The 17761-nt window shown below is 42.7% G+C and overlaps 1 protein-coding gene across 1 annotated transcript in view; it reads right to left on the bottom strand.

The window, feature by feature from the left end:
• Positions 1–306: 306 nt before the first annotated feature.
• Positions 307–17761, bottom strand: part of SPMIP2 (sperm microtubule inner protein 2) — a 35272-nt gene continuing 17817 nt past the window's right edge. The window contains 3 exon segments of the mRNA XM_068404157.1: positions 307–464; positions 1565–1654; positions 1657–1718. Of these exon segments, the coding sequence (XP_068260258.1) occupies positions 307–464; positions 1565–1654; positions 1657–1718 (310 nt within the window).

Below are 17761 nucleotides of genomic sequence, written 5' to 3'. Positions count from 1 at the left end.
AGGGTGGAGACCTGTAGTAATAAATACGTGGTGTTGCAGAGAGGGCTGCTAAGGAGCTTTGAGAACTGACAGCTGCAAAAGAGAAAATAATACCTAGATTTGAAAAACTGTCGAACTCTGTAGTCAAACTGCGTGATTTGTTCAAAAGATGTGACTTGAAATAATACAAATATTAATGGTGAACAAATGATTTAACCCTTTTTCCTCTTAAATAAATGACAAGGAGAATCACAGAACTGATGAAGAGATACTGTCATGTAACAAGGAGTTCAAGGCTACAGCAGGCATAAGTAAATATGAACTGTATCACAAAGTAACCAAGTTTTGTGCCAAAATTCTGCCAGTCTTTTGCCTTCCTTTTCTCTCTAAAGCAAAAAGCCCTATAACATAGCAAAGTTTTCGGCTAGTCATCCGTGCACCGTATTCTTTGGTTTTCTGTACATGTGCACTTGAAGAGGGCATGACTGAAAATAAGAAACAGGATTTTGGACATAAAGGGCATGCAGCTGAGTGACAAACCATGAGACTGTAACCTATAAGGCTTCTGATCCCACATAAAATTAGCTTAAGTGGCCACATGCTGGTAATCCACATGCTGGAAAATGACTCTCATAATAGCTGCAATCAGTTGTCTGTCTGGCGCAATCCCAAGGCTAAAACAGTTCAAGCAGCACAAGTAGAGTAGCATCTTGTCTCAAAATCCTAAAGGTCAACACAAGGCCAAAGGGCTTAATAGTGACAGTCAAGCACTGAAAAATAATCTCATAGACTGGATTTCTTTCATTTGGATCTACAAGAGAGATTCTACTGTGATCTGACAAAATGGTATTCAAGGGAGAGCAGACTCCTCTGAGGAAGGAGCTTCCACCAAGGAAACAAGCTCCTGCTCCTACGGGCAGAGAAATGTTTGCGGATGTGGAAGTACAAAGTGATACTTTAGGTCCACTTGAGATCTTCCCAAGGAGGGGTTGTGCTGTCTGATGATTGCTGTGGGGTCAAGGGCTGGGATATTTGGCGCACAAAAATGTTTTCCCTTCCATTGGATTGAATTCCAACCCTGTATATAACAAAATTGTTTCAAATAGGTCTCTAACTTTAATTAATGCTTTAGGGTTTTTTTAACTACTTCATCTTTTTTTCCCCAGGCAAAACAAGCCTGAAGAATTTTATCCTCTTTTCTGCTCATTATTGTCACATAAATGTTTTCATTTTTCATTTTTTAGAGTACTGTACCACTTTTTTTTTTCTTTTTTAAGATCTGCACAGGCCTTGATAGCCTTAAGATGGACAAGTCTCCTAAAATTGTTCACTTTAGCTTTGAAAAATATAGGGATTTTGAACTGAGCATTTTTTGTTGAACTATCTGTGATTCTCTAGAACAAGCAACTTTTTTGACCTTGAAACACAGCCTCACTGTGGCCAATGTAAAATTAAAAATCACATTTCCAAACTGTCAGCTCCTCCTGCCCTCTGTAAGGGATTGGCTTGTGTAAGGGCACTACAGTCTTGGTGCAAGCTCTTTTAGTCCTTCGGATTTGTTTCTAATAGAGAAAATATTCCTTACCTTTTGATTTGGGAAGCAGAGGTGCCTGGGATGCCCAAATCATTGCAGCCCGTGTGCTGCGTGGGTGAAGACAGCCTTCCCGGCTGCCCGAGACCAGGCCAGCCCGGCCCTTGCGTTGTGGCCTTGTTGTGCAAGAACAGAGGGAGCCGGCTGCCTGGCAGGGGCATAAAAGGAAAATGGAGTCAGTGCTGAGGGAAAACTAACTTTTTTCCTTTGCCCCGCTGTTTACCATAATTGCATTGCTGGCAGTCTCCTGTAAGGGTTTGATGTCCCTAACGTGGAAGGGTGACTGAGTCCGAAGGCTGGTTGGGCAGGGTCCTCTGCATGCCTGCCTGATGTGGTTGCCAAAGTGAGCGACGAGCTGCCCTGTGTCAGTGCAGTACAACTGGGGACGTAGACACCAAGGTTTTGGGTGAGTTTGTCAGGCCCCTGGTATTTAAACCATTTGTATTAGACCTACCTATGGCTGCACCCCGAAGGTAGATAACTGCCTCTGGTTTTCCGTGTGCCATTTTCTTCCCACAAGAATGCAGTAGCCTCTCCCACTGCGCAGTACTGGGTAAACACCAAAAGCAAAAGATGCAAAGACCATTTGTAATGTTGCTAAATAAATTCTGAGTGTTGTAGGTAATTCATTGGCTAGTGGGAGGGGTTGGAGGAGTTGGAGTAGCCTTATTATATGCTTGAATAAAATAAGCTGTGGAGAAGACCTGGTGGCTTCCCAGGTGTGAGTGCCTGTGCTCTTGATAGACAAGGAAGCTGGTAATTCAGGAATGCTGTTCTCATCTTCAGAAGGCTTCCTGTCCTGAGCCGTGTGATGTTTAAACTATGTTGCTGCTAAGGACCTACCTAATCTAACTAGTTCATGTCTGGGATCACACTAAACCTTACAGGGAAGCTGGCTTGCCTTCTTCTCCCCTTGCCTCTTTTCAAATTAGTATTCTCTCTTTTCTTCTAAATATATGAAGCTTTTTCTGCATGTCTATTTTTGTGGCCAGCAACTGCTCTGCCAGCCCCGGAGAAAGCTGGTATGGACTTTGCGATTTGTGCTGAGGAGATTTCAAACCTTAGTCTGGTCAGAGAGCTAAGAGTCCCATCCTGGGAGGCAAAGCGCTTGAAGCAGGGGTCCCCAGACATTGCTGTCCTGATGAACCCGAGCAGCAAACTGCACCTGCAGGTTGTCTCGTGGCTGGTTGCTGAGTATCACTAAGTGTCACTCTTTCCCCAACAACAGGGGACTACGCTAAAAAGCATGTAACTACAATTTTGCACATGGATGAACTTGTTAGTGGTCTGGGATGAAGCCTCTGGCAGCATCAGACTGCATTTTGCATTGTAACACTTCCAATAGTTTGATGATGGTTGGCTGTCAATGTGCACACTGCTGCCCTTTTTCTCAGCTGGGACGCTGAACTGGGTTGCGTTGTAGTTGAGGTTGAAACACGACTGTGAACTTTACAGTGTGGAGGACTTGCTCGAGTTAAACGCAGTTTTACATGCTCTGCGATGGTGTATAGCATAGAGCATCCTGATAGCGCGGCTTGTCAGCGTGGTACAGCACTACGCAGCAATACTGAGATCGTCTCTGGATTCACTAAACCTGCCTCTAGTCACTCTGTAACGCATCTTAATCTCAGTACCGTGATGAGTTAACTACACTGATTAACCATTCCTAATTCTTGATTAAGCTTGGCTGGTGGCCGGTCGGGAATTTTCACCCTGTGTCTGTGGCTCAGCATAAAAGCAGCTCCTGTTTGTTTTCTCAGCGTTCTGGTAATTACCACCGTTCATTACAGAAGGATGAGGCGATTGGCCAAAGGTATTCAGGGAGGCTGCGGCAAAGGTTAGTGCCTGATCTTCTGAGTCCTAAAATAATGCCTTCGTCATTGGACAGTCCTACCGGCCAAGCTGGAGGGGGGGATGCATACACCACCTCCCTTTTCCCTTCCTGGCAGTTGCTTTAAAGAGTCAGAGGCATAGTGTCTGGCATCCAGACATCTGTCTTTTGGGAAAGAAAAAAGAGAAAAAAATTCTTTCATTCTTATGTACTGCCTTGAAGGCTTATTGTGTGCAATTACAATTGTGCCTATAAGGATAGTTGAAAGTATCTGCCACATGGATGCTGCCAAAGAAATGTATTTTGTTTTTCTAAACACCTGCTTCTTTGCTGTTATGCATCTTTATTTTTTGCTTGGGATGCATGAAAGATGTGGGGAAAAGTAACTCATGACAAGCTGCTGAGCAACACATAGTGAGAAATAGCAGGAGTCGGTAACCACTCGAGAGAAGTGCTAGTTTTCAGAAAAATAAAGGCAGAAGTGAAAGATCAAACTTGTCTCTGAGTGAGCTTCTTGTTTGAGGCAGTGGGAAGGTGTTACAGGCAAGCATGTGGAGCATACAAGATGTTAACTCAGTGCTTCACAGAAACAGCTTATGCTGTGGCTTTTACACCTTGGCATGCAGTTATCTGTAGTGAATGTTGTGCTGTGGCAATGCGGCATCTTTATATCTGTCTATTTTAATATAGAAAGTAGTGATATAATGTGGTTTTGCTCTGAAGTATGCATACGAGCTGAAATACTGTAACCAGTGTTATGGCTTTAAACTATGTGAAAAGACAGGAGCAGGAGGAAATATAAGAAGAATGAGCAAAAAGATAAAATTATGGGTCATAAATGCTGCTTGACTCTGTACCAGTGTCTGAGTTCCTGATTCAGTCTTGGTGCTGCTTATTTTAATCCATGTGGTGGGAATCAGAAGATGAAAAGCAACCATGACCAGACAAGATGTGACTGTCATTCTCTAAGGGGATAAATTGCCATGGCAATCCTGCCGGTTGTTGGTGGGGAGCTGGCTGATTTTGGCCAGCTGCTGGGGAGCTGGAGATGGTGAGTCCCCTTGGGAGTAAGGTGCCTTTTGGATAATTAGGCAAACATACAAACTGTGTCTCAAAACAAAGGATATTAAATGATTTCTTTCTGCTGCTTGAGATTAAGTAGTGGCTGTTGTTGTAAAAACGTCTGGTTGAGAGGCACCACTGGTTTCTGAAGGACAGCAAAGACCAAACCTGGTTGGAGCCTGAGTTTTTCCCACAAGTCAAGGAGAAGAAATGCAAGGTTTGACAGCAAGAGAAAGAGAAGGCTAGGTGCCTGCTATGGGAAGGAATACCGTTTATAGAATAGTTTGGGTTGGAAGGGAGCTTTAAAGGTCATCTAGTCCAACCCCCCTGCAATGGGCAGGGACATCTTCAACTAGATCAGGTCACTCAGAGCCCCATCCAGCCAATAAGCACATTATTTTGATCTTTGTCCTCATCGGATGAGGTTGGGTCTCTGAGCTCATCACCCGAGTGAGTGGGTGCTACTGCCAGTGCAAGGGCAGTAGCTAGTGGCTGCAGCTGGTGAAGAGGACAAACAGGTCTGCTCCTTTCAACATAGTCTGCTTAAAGCACTGATGAAATGGGAATCCTGGGCAGTGGGTTTCACATTAGTTAAGCCAATCTGCTGCTGATTGCTTGTGTTTGCTAGTGGAAATCTACCCCTACCTACCTGCTTGCAGTAGGGGTCAGGTGAGAGCTACTACTGGTGCCTTGAGAATCCATAGCCAGGTGTTGAGGATGAGAGGGAGAAGTATGACTCCCCAGCATCACCTACCCATTACTTCAGCTTAGCTGTAACATGAAAACTGTACCCTGAAGACTGGTGAAGTAATAGAGCTCCAGCAGGCTATAATACTTGAGCACGTGTTCTGTGGGAGCAGTGCCAATTCAAGTCTCCTTTTCCCCAGCTGCAGTTAGTGTAAAAGCTGGTTTCAGATTGCTTGCCTAGCTCTAGATTGGCATCAAATAGCTCAGCTTTGCAGACCCTATTACCCTTCACAGTATGTCATATCAGACCTGATTGTTATTCCACTGGAGGCTAAGGTAACCTATTGAAATCTATCCTAATTGTACCTTTCCTCACCACTGAAGCCCCCTGTGAGGGTAGCTGTCGTTATTTCTGACCTTGATAACACTCTAAGAGGAGGAGTAACTCCTGGAAAAGTGCAGTATATATTCATTCTGTTTCCAGTTTGTGACTCTGCTTCCTGATCATTACAGAGCATTGGCAGGGACGTGGGGCTGGCAGCGTGTGTCAGTGGGAGCAGGACCCAACAATCCAGCCAAGCATCTCCCACCGCTGTGAAAGCTGTAGAAGGGCACTGTGTAGCCCTTGTTTCCTTCAAGAGTGGAGTCCTGGTTCTGCATGAGTTATGACCATGATTGTCGGTGCTCTGAGCACCAGCAAAGGAAGCTGCTGCTAAATTAGGTGCAGTAGCAGCAGCTGCAAAATCGCTGTCCTGCTGATTGGGGAAAGGCAAAGTCATCAGAGAATTAAGATGAACTGCTAAGCATATTTTGCACTCAGAAGGCAGCTTCGTAGGAATTATAAGGAAGACAAGGCCATATAAAAGTTTTTCTAACTTCTGATAGAGCTACAGCTGTTGTTCTTCAGGCCTAATATTCTTCTATGCAATGAACTGCCCCCACTCAGCTTCTTCAAATAGGATCAAAACGGTCAGCTGGAAAAATCCATCAAGAACAATTTGAAGAAGAATGCAAAGGCTTTGAGCAGTGGCTGCTTGGAAATCAAGGTCAAATCGCTCCTTAATAGCTAAGAGTACACTCAGGAGTTCAGATGTCTTAAATCAGACCCTAACAATCACGACTGGGTAGGAGACAAGAGACCACAACTCATGTCTAGTGGGTGGAAAAGTGGCTGTGTGCTGCCAACAGAGAATAAGAAAATGTTGTCATCTTTTTTCAGAGCTTTTTGCTCACATGATGCTTCACACTAGCCATCTTATAAAAAAAATCAGTAGGGAACCCCAAAGTAGTAGTAACCACGTAAGCTGTGCTGTGTTCAGCACATGGGAGTCCCAATGGAACTCGGACTTGGTCATCTTGTTAATTTAGACAAAATTATATTAATGATATCAAGTTTAAAATTGTTTTTCAAACTTGTACTTCAGTGTAACTCGTCCTCAGTTATTTTGGTCACACGTCCCTCCAATTCAGGACTTGTGCTTCTTGCGGTGTATTTTTTCAGTTCTACATTAAGTGTAGAAAATCTTAAGTTTCTGTGATTTACTATGCAGCTAACTTCCTTTGCCCAAGGTAACTGGAAGCTATTAGAAACTTGCCTTAAAACCAGCAACAGAAATAAAGCTGCCGTCTGTATTTCACTCTTGCTGGCACCTAATGCTTCCCACTGCAGTAAAAATTCAATTTAAAATTACCTGTAAATGTGACCAGCTGCACATCTGAACTTTGAAACACTAAAACTTTGAATTAAAAGCTCTTTGTTAGTGTAGCTCTGATACCATGCCATCTTCAGAAATCGCTCAGGCCTAAAGAACCTGGCAGAAGTCTGTTTTGCTGAGCAGCTGACTTGTACCTGGTCAATACAGAGTGGACTTAAGTAGACCTTTAAGACTAGGTCTCTATGCGTTTTGCACTCTAGAGGTCATGAGGGAGACTTGAACCCACAGGCTCTGAAATCAAAAGAGGGGATTCTTCTAAATGAGCTCTTACGAGGAGCGGATGCTCAACCACAGCCTCTGCGTCAGGTTAGTTTTCTCCTGCATGTTGTGTTGGTGTCTGTGGGGCTGCAGCAGAGCTCTGGGCTTAGGCTCAGCCCTTCTCCCTCAGGTCTAAAGGCAGACCACGGGCTGCCGCCAGCATGGCCCATCGTAAGGGTGTGCGTGTTCCTTACCCTTGTTTGAGCCCCTGGATGAATCCTCCTCTCTTGCATCAGCAACACTGAGCTTTCTTAGCAGAGAAGAAAGCAACCCGATTGCAGGGGAGCGGGTGGTGGCTGCCAGAGGCACGTGACAGAAGCAATGATTTAGTCCCTTAGCTTGACAGACCTAGGCTCTTTCACCATCTCTGTCTGCCCTGGGATTGTGAAACCTCTTAACACACTGCAAAATTCCTCAACAATAATAATTCCTCTTTCCCAAAGGTGTAATAAGGTGGAAAGCTGGCCCTCAGCCTGTGGCTCAGCATAGCTTCCACGAGGCTACAGGGCAGAGTACGTGGCTGATTCATTTCTCTTTCACAAGACTGCCTGCGCCGCGGTACAAAACCGCGTTATTCCCAGGGGCTGGCCTTGCTGAAGTTAAATACATGCCTGCCTTTATCAAACCGCTTTCTGTGATTTCTGCACGTTTCACAGGATGGTTGAGTTACTGGTGAGTAAAATTTACCACCAGAAACCTCAGCCCCTTTAGAAAGCCAAAGAGGAGTTTAACACACTGTATGTATTTCAAAAATTAGTTGTTAGGTGTTCTGACATGCAAGTTTAACCAATGCTAATGTCAATTTGTTTTTAATAAACTCTTTGCAGCTGAAATATGTGATCACTTCAACAAAAAAAAAGGCTTAACCTGCAGAAGTGAAGGGTCTGCAGCTGGCAGTTTGAGTATTTAATAAACTCCCTCAGCTAACAGACTGTATCCGTGCTGTCTTAGTATGTGAAAAATGTGCTCAATGCCACAGTGATGTCATGAGCCCTGAGCTGATAGCTGCTTATGGCTTCCAGCTGGGCTGCTGAGTGCTGGGAGGCACCACGAGCTAAGCAGAGCCTGTTTTTGGTGGAAGCAGCATCCAAAACCTACCTCATTTCCAATGTCTCCTGACCCAAATCCCTGATTAGTCAGGAAAATGCTGACCTTCTCTGCTGTAGCTCAAATGCAGCAGCTTTCTGCTCATTTTTCTGAGCTCCCCCCCACTTCCCTTGCTGATTGCTGCAGTTGGCTCAGTTCAGGTAACCTTTCGGTGGAGACTCAGATAGTCAGCATCCCCTCTTGCAATTGAAATCTGTACTTCTGGAGAAGGTCTGAGGTGAGGCTGGCTAAGAGATAGGGGGCAGATTTAGGAAAAATTCCTGTTCTGATGAGATGAGAATTTCCACGGAGATGCTTAATCGCTAGAGATCAAGTGATATTTATTAATGGCAGAGTTTTTCATGCTTTGTGTTAATAACGAAATGTCATGCTGCGTGGACATGCACTGACCAAGTTACTTTGTTCTCTTACTGGCCAGAATCCTTTCTTTGCTAACCCTACTCTATAATATTTTTTCCTCCTGTTCATCTTGGCATGTCTAAAATTAGATGACCAGCTTTCCCAGGCAGGCACCTGTCCATGCTTATAAAGTTTCTGGTGTACAGTTTGAAGGCCACAAATAGATTAGTTAGCTATTTCCCTTACTGTATGGTCTCAAAAGGGAAACTGCTGAGATAAGATCTTTCAGGAACGTAAAGGGCTCCCTTCGTGTATGCTACAAATGAAGAAACAAAGATAAATGTCACCCATATATGACTCCTTTGGAGACTACTCAAGTCCAGCCAGATTGTTTTGGTTCAGGCGTTCCATGCCAAGACCATTTTCATACCTGAATTAGGAAATCAGGGAATAACTGATGAATATGATGCATGTATTTTCAACAAAACACATATGTTTTAGGGGTTCATCTACAGTACAGGATTTGGGGATTACTGGAATGCTTCTTCCCGGTCTGGAGGCTGGACTGGAATGCAAAGATGACCGATGGTGAAATCCAGTTTTCCAGGCTGGGTGATGTGACGAGGGCAGTGTGCTCCTGACCTGGCTGCGGGCTGGGCATGTGGGTGAGCAGAGCTTAGCACAGGTGTTTGCACACAGAAGTTTTCAAGAATTCTGGCTTTTCTCTTGTGGTGAATGCTCTTCACTCGTCTTTTTCACTTCAGACAGAATAATTCCCGATGTTTGTGGGTTTTATCCTTTTGAGGTAGGTAATACACAAACCGTGGTGGCACATCCAGGCTGCAGTTTCAGAAAAATTGCTTGAATTTAATGTTGATGAAAATCTGATGTTCCAACTGTGAGTCATCACATCATGTGTCAGGCTTTCAGCAGAGTTAACTTGCCAGTACCTATAATAAAATCCTTATCCATCTGGCTATCCTTAGCCATAAGACAAACAAAAAAAATCTCAGCTACTGTCCAACCCTAAACCTGTTTTCTTACTGAACCAATCTGGATGTGTCATATGCCATTTAAAAGCTCATATCAATAACAGAGTTATGATCAGTGCTTTTGTTTGAATATTTTGCCATTTAGAGCACTAATTTTCTCTCAAAACTTGCCTTGAGTAAGAGAGCAGCAATTATGATTTTTGTTTTCCATGTTGCATGGATAATTGATGTTTAAGATGTATGTAGGCGAAAAAGCCTGTATATGATGGGAAAAAGAATTTATATCTGCACAACAGTTACTCTGCAAGGGGACCAGCATTTCTAGGTTGTCAGCTCTTTGTTGATTATTTGAATTCCTCCTGTGATTTGCCCAACAGTCAAATCTGATTGTCTTTTAATGCCGCTACAGTAGGGGTTTTTTATTACATTGAAAAAGCTAAATTAAAATAAAAATAAGGTTGCAGAAGGCAACATTTAAAGGTAGGACATGAGGGGAATGAGAAAGCATGTTTTTTCCCCGTTGGGTTTTGTAGCTGTTTGCTAGACAGCAGGGGCATGTTGAGGCTCAAGACCTGTCTGTTCATTGTCAAATTTTGAAACAAAGTGTGAGAGAGGACTGATTAAAGACCTCTTCAGTTCCCATCTCTACCTCTCCAGCTTCTGCCTTTGTCTCATCCTGGCTTGCAGCCTTTTCCCCCATCCTCTTCTCCTTCTGTTGGTTTTGGGCTCTTCTGCTCTTTTGGGCTCTTCTTTTTCTATCTTCACAGCCATCTTCTCTCACTTTGTGTTATTTTCATACCTTCTCATCTTTAGATCTGTTGTATCTTTTCCCTGTTGAAAGGACATGGAGCACATGCAGTACTGGGGATATTCACTGAACTTAGGTGACAAATTCTTATAGGTTGCTTCTGAGAATGATGAACTGCTTGCCTCAAGCTGTAGGGCTTGGTCAGGTGGAAAATGCAAAAGCACAACCTCTTCGTGATGGCAAACTTGAGGAATTTCGAGTATCCTTTCTGGAGTTACTAGGTGTGAGAGCTAACAAACCCCATACCTTTTACTTGTTTCTTATAATAAAGGGAAAGCAATGTTCTTTTCCGTTCCCCAAATTCTGAGATAAAGGTGATTCATTATAGCAGAATGTTTTAGAAAATGAGACTGCCCATCCACCATCAGCCATTTTAATTGAATGGTTTCTTTGGAAAAGATATAAATCACCAAAAAGTAGTTCCTTAAAAACGAATAATAATTACAGGTGTTACTGCCTCTAATACTTAACATACAGAAACCTGTCTTGCTTTAAAATATCACTTAGAACAAAAAAAGAGATGAATACCATAGGCAGTACTCTATTTTTCCCCATCTACCTGGACTGATGAGTATTCATCTTTTTGCTTGGACAACATTTTAAAAAGACAAAAAATTAGCCAGTACAATCAGCAAAATTCTCCTCCTTCATTAACTAAGTGCCTAAGAGACAAATGGACAAAGAGCTAGGCTCTTCTATTCAGGAAGAGGTTGGAAGATTAAATGATGCAATAAATTTACCACTGAGCTAAAAGTGAATTTTCTTTTAGCATAAAAATCACCTTTCAAAGATGTTGGAAACTTTACAGGATGCAGGCTGAAATGATAGGAAATAACACTTTAGAGCTATGGATGAGATAATGCAGAAGTGGTGTGTATCTATGGCAGTGTCCTTTACACCATCGCTGGAAACAGACTACTATGGCTGCAGTCGTTTAGGTGGAGAGGAGAAACTCCCTGAAATGGCAGTTTGTCTTAAATATTTAAAGTTTAGTATCAAGTAGCTGTCTTCTAAATAAATGCTATGGAATGTTGTGCACAATTAGGTAAACTGCTAAAAATGATAGTTACTGTTTTTTCCAAAATTATTGTTTTTCCCGATGAGACTCTTAACATATGGGAAATGCACTGTTTTCCCCTTCATGGAAGTGTGTGTCTTATTTCACGTGTGCCTCATTTTAAATATTCAGTTGTATGTATTTTTAATTCATGACCAAATGTTTCAGCATCTGAGAAGGCAGGTAAATACTATTTGTCTCATTTTTGTAGCTAAGGCAGCTAAGGAATAGACAAGTCAATGCTTTGTGAGATGATGTATTGGCATTTTGCTTGTGACCAGCAGCCTCCTCAAAACTGAAAGCATGACCTTTTGTGAAATGGCATTCTTTTATTGAACAAATGTGTTTTAAATGTATTCTGTTATAGCTGCTTGCTGTTGTGATTATATGAAATTGAACTGCCTTTTGCAACAGTGAAAACTACAGCAGGAACAAAGGGACTGAGCTGGTTTTGCATCTTTATTCTCTTCTGCAAATCTGCAAAAGGATTCTTTGTAGCCTATGCAAATAAGTTGCTGCAAATATCAGATCTCAACTTCCACAGTTTTGCTACGGGGTAGCCTGAAGTCATGAGTTAGTGACATGAGAAATGAGAAAAATATTGAGCTGCAGTGTTTTCATGAGTTTAATTTTAAAAAGTAGAAGCATTTAGTCAAGCCAAGTCAATCCTTACTCAATTGCTTGCAATTTTAACTCAAACTATAAACCGGCAGTGGCTGAGAACAGGTTATGGGAGTTCTTTGTGGAAACCCCTTTATGCAAGAGACAGCATCCTCTTTCCCTCAGCTGAAGGCTGAGAGAACAGCAGGTCAAATTTCTGCTTATACCAAAGCCCCGCTTCTCGCTAGTTCTGCAGCAAGCGCAGCATCAGCAATTTTAATTCCTGACATTTCTAACTTGGAGGAGGGGAGTGAGCAGGGTAGAGGAAGTCTATTTATTTTAGAGAAAAATGGAAGATATGTTCATTGCTGAGAACGTATCAGCAGAGGGCACAGATAAGAAAGTAATTTTTGTAGTTTATAGCTTAAAAATAAATTCTAGGTCTTGTACATAAGAAAGCCTTCAAGATTTGAATCGGTATGCTGCTGACAGTGTGAAGATAGGAAAATTAACTTCTCAGTTGGGAACAACACTGTACAGTGAGTCATGATAGCTACGCACTGGAACCACCACCTTCAGCTCTGAACGTGTCCATGTTTTGAACGATTTTGCTGCTGGTCACTTCAATAGATATAGCTAAGTACACAGGCAAAGCTCAGAAGAATGCCACCATAGCCTTATCACTAGCCTTAGTTGCATCCACGCAGATAGAAGCTGCTGAGAAAGTAGATAACTCTTCATTACAAAGAACTGTGAGTTTATTTATTTCTTTAACTGTGTTAATTATTGACATATTCATTATTATGTTTTGTCTAAAAGGAAGATAGCAGGAAAAATGCGTTAACTATGAGAAGAGAAAGACTGTCTTTAGTAACTTCTGGATTAAAAAGTTGGGATAGACTATTCTATTAAAACATGTGGAGGGAAACTGAAGGCCAGACGGACCAAATAGGGGCTCCCCAAGGCCTTTGTGACTTGAGATCCACTTAGGACATGGCTTAGGTTGGTGGTTCCTGGGTCTGTTAATGAGGATCTGTCTCCAGAACGTGTCTGGCTTTGACAGATCCTTTCTCTTCCTCTTCCAGAATAACTCACAGCCCATTCAGGGAGTATCTGCATGATATGCAATCATAACTGACCTCTGCATAGGGAGGGAACTGCCAGCATTTCCTACAGCAATCATGTGATGGCTGGATGCAGTTTGGCAGCTTTGTGCCTGACTCACGGTGGATCTGGGCCTGAGGTTTTCTTTCTTTTCTTCTGTTGCCGCCTTATGTTTGAGTCTAATTTAAACACTATGGAGTAACGAAGAAGAAGGATGGTCTTGCTGTTAAATGTGTTCAAGTGGCAATCTGGAACTGGGAACTATTTCTGACTCCACCACATCTATGGTCAAGGACAAATAATTTAAGATCTCTGGGTCTCAGGGTTTTCCTGTTTAATAAGATGAGGATGAAAGCCCACTGTGGGTGACTGAATGGCTTAAGTGCTTTGATTCCCAACAGAAAGAGCTAGACAAAATAAAAAAAGGATTTCCAAACTGATAGTAAAAGTAGACAGCAGATAATTATTCTGTCACTGGCTCTTTGTTCTGCCAGAGCACTTCTGGTTCTCAGTGAGAAAAAGGATGCCCTGTGCTACTCGTCCCACAGCCTGTTTGCCACAGCTGGTCTACTGCATGGTGAGACAGGCAGGTGCTGGTCACGTGCCAGTGAGATCTGAGATAGAAAGTGGTATAGGTGTAAGAGTTTATCTTCTTACCTCACTCTGTAGGCGTACCTGAACAAGTAGTTTATCCTGTCATACACTCAGGAGCACCACTGAACAGGAGCAAAGCAAGAGTCAGTCTCTGGCTTTCTCTGACTACTCCAGTGGGCTTTACAGCATTAATGGTGAATAGCAGAGAAACGGCGTATTTATTCATTCTGATTCATTCTGTGCCCTCAGGCTGATGAGAAAAATAACACATGACCATAATGTAGCAAACGTATATAGAAAAGGCTTCAGGGCAGGGAAAAATTCTGTAAATGGTATAAAAGCAACATATTTAGCAGGTGAGCATTTAAAAAGTAGGAGCCTGAGGAAGGCTTGCTGTTTGGCCAGTATACAGACCTCTCCCCAGTATTTTGCCTTTCCACCTCAGCACAGAGCTTCAGCTCTTCTAAGAAGCAAGCCTCTTTCATCAGCCATCACTGATGGGCCAAAAACATTCACAACAAGGCAAAAACATTTGATCTCCATAAAAGATGGACATGTAGGAGAGGTAGTTGGAAAATGGCAGCAGTCATGTTTCTGGCTACTCCAGTTTCATGCTTAGTGCGGGAAGGCAGACTGAAAGCGGGAGGAAAAAGAGGAAGGAGGCTGAGGAACTGAGGGGACAAAACCAGCTGCTGTAGCAGAGGGTAACCACCTCGTACGGCAAACTCAGAGCACAAGGCCCAGCCATGGCCCGTGACCTTCCCCTCCCCGTAGCCCTGCACAGTGACCTCCCCCTCTGCTCTGCGATGCCAGCCCTGGCGCCCCAGTGACTGGAGGTGATTGAGCAACGGGTAGGGAACCAAAAAAGAGGATAGATGGAAGCTAAGAAACCAAAGAGGAGTTCAACAACATGGGGGTACGCAATAAGGATGAAAGGGGGAAGAGAACAGTGTTGCTTTTTTGGCTTCAAGAACGTGGTATGGGTCATTATTCCTTAAAAAAGAAAAAAGGCGTCTGATCTGGCCTCCCCGGGGTGATGTGGCTGCAGTTATTCAGGAGAAGTGGGGTGGGAGGGCATGGACGCCACAGGCTGCTGGGGGCAACCGGGATGATGCTTGTGTCAGGCAGGTGATGAAGGACAGGGCGGGCAGCAGGGGGAAGCAGTAAGGAGACCATGAAGGAATGTTTTCTCTTCTGTGCTGTCCCTCCTTTAGTGCAATAAGGTCTGCTTTGGTTCGGAAGGAGTGGGAGGCTTGAGACAGAGAACAAAAGAAGGCAGAGTTCACACCTCCCTTTCTTTGCAGCTGATCAGTCTTTTTTCATCTATAACAGAGGATTTGGGTACTTTCCAGACACAACTTGCACCTGATTAGTTAAAGGGGATTATATTAATGCAACTTTGAGTGTAGGCAGTCTTAAATCGGCTGTAGCTTTATAGGAGCATATTAACTGCAGTGATTTTTTAATAATTTTTAAAATCACTACAAGCATGTCCTTCGGAGAAGATTGCAGCAGTTTTACTGCAATAGCTGAAACCTTAGTGAGCTTTGTGAAGGAAAACCCCACGTTTGCCTGTTTCATATCCCAGTCAGAAAAATCCCTTTTCATTACTTAAGTCAAGCCCAGAGAGATTCACCCAGTAAATGACAGGAAGAAACAGGTTATTCTGAGTGGTGGCCATGGGGAGAAGGGACAGCTTGCTCCAGGGATTTCCTCACTGGAAAACTACTGGGAAAAGTACCAGTGCTGGGCTGGGAGAGGGTGACTGGGAGGTAGGGGAAGCATTTTTGAGGTATGGAGGGAATAAGGGGAGCAAGCCTGGGAAAGTCTTTGGGCTGGGGTATGGTGGTGCTGGTGCATATTTAAGCAGCTACATCATCAGTCCAAAATACCTCAGTTACTAAAAGCTGCCTACAACTTAGTTATTTGCTTTTTTCAACAAGGAAAATATTATGTCTTGTGGGAAGTCATGAGGATGACAAGAACATTGCATATTTGATCACTAATAATATAAAGTAAACATCTTTTGAATATTTCCAGCAACATCTGTCCTAGTTTAACTACTGGTTCATGTTGCATTCCTTTATGGAATAATACTCATCCCAGAAAGCAGAGCGTGTGTCACTGCCATCCATTACAAGAATCAAACCTGTGGCATTTTCCCTGTCTATTGAAGCTGAATTTCCCTCAACCTTTAAAAAATGCTTTCTTCTAATTTTCCACCGTTGCATAATCCTGATTCTTCAAAAGTTTGAGTGCTTGCCTATGATCTTATGTATTTAATATTTGGCTTGGATAAAAAGGGAGCATGGTGAGATAGTGATTTCACTCATACTGAGGCGGGAAAATCCAGAAAAGGGAGCTGCACTAGTTTAATAGGAATACAAGCTTAACCTTCAGGGAGGGGGGAAATAAAAAATTATGACTTTGAGCCAATAGAAGATATTAGCATCATTCTCCAAAGGTAGGGGCAGGGGGGAATTAATAAATGACTTAAAACTGAAAATAGCAAATAATAGCAAAGAAGAACATAGATGGAACTCCCCCTATAGCCATGGATGCTGAGGCCGCCTAGGCAAGGCACATTTGTCCTGTGCTAAGGTATATAGATTATATGTGCTAAAATCGAAAGTAATGTATTAAGCAGGTACATGTGTTAGCATTTTGGAGGAAAATATTTCATTTTTACTTAAAAGGACTGCCTTCTTGGTAGATTTACCTTTTTTCCCAAAAAAGTATTTTTTACAGCAGAATTTACGATACGTCCCACTTGTGAGCAAAAGTGTGAGTATATCACAACTGAAATAATCCTTTTTTTTAAAAAACAACCTTTCTATCAGTGAAGATACAGCTTTTTGTTAGAGTGAAAAAACAAAAGAAAAAGTCTTTTCTGTTACTAAGAGTAGTAAAATTCCAGCAACTTTAAAAAGTTCTGGATTTGAATTCTCTGTGACGTTGAATTATGCAGAAAAGTTTTTGGAGGCCATGAAATACAGGCATATATTGGTCCTTGAGCTACCTCTGAAAAAGTCAGATTTTTCTCTCCCAATATACAAAGTGACTGAGAAAAATAAAATCAAAGAAATGCAAGCACCTTATAGCTCCATCAGTGCTCTAAAGAAACCGAGGTGTGTCAAGTACTAGTTTCGCTATAGGGTTACTTAACTCTCTTGTGTCACCCTGGGAATGTTGCTGGTCCAAGTTTGAGTAAACTGTAAGATGAGTATAGCTGAAGTTGTGCAGAAGGAGAAAGATTGGGAGAGAGAGGGGAAAATCCAAATTTCACAATAAGGCAGATGTCCTGACACAAGATGGGACCAATCTGTTTTACTGGGATGGTACCAGCTCAGTCCCTCCTGTGGCAGCAGTTCTCCTTGTCCATGCAGTGGTAAATCCTCCCACTATCAATCTATGGATTGGAAACGAGTTGTTTAGCATTTCAGAGCATCAGTGAGCATTTTGGCTCACTCACTCAAGCAAGAGAGAAACAAGGAGAGCACAGCTGTATGAGGCAGGGTTTCCTTACGGGGATGTCTGCCCCTGGATGAGGTTGGCTTGCCTGCTGATGCTCCTGTGTCAATTGTCTGTATTACCAATGTAAGTCCCCTCACTTCTTGTTGGCGTTGAAACCAGTAACCTAGCATTGGACTGCTGATATTGCAACCTCTCTTCTCTGTAAAGGCTGTTGGACTCTGCTTTTGGCTACAGAAGTGAGACAAAGGGTAGTGGGGAGCGGGACTGAAACAGCAAATACAGCTAGGCTTTTTTTTCCTTTCTTTTTTTTTTAAGATTAGATGCAGACTCTGCAAACCAGAGACAGCAAGACTGACCTAAAGATACAGTTAGTTTCCATAGCAATGAGACCTATGAGTTCTCAAAATATTCAAGTCTCTGTTAGGCTAGAAGCAGATAAATATAATTTGCTTACATAAGGGTATGCCAGATCTCATCCAGCAAAGTGCTTGATTTTAAGCAGGTGAGTATCAAGATAATGGTTCTCTATATGTACCTGACTGCCTGGGAAAGAAACAGTCTTA

Source organism: Nyctibius grandis, chromosome 6 (assembly GCF_013368605.1).
Source record: "Nyctibius grandis isolate bNycGra1 chromosome 6, bNycGra1.pri, whole genome shotgun sequence".
Lineage (NCBI taxonomy): Eukaryota > Metazoa > Chordata > Aves > Nyctibiiformes > Nyctibiidae > Nyctibius > Nyctibius grandis.
The sequence above is the reverse complement of the archived record's forward strand: the minus strand, read 5'-3'. Positions and strand labels throughout refer to the sequence as shown.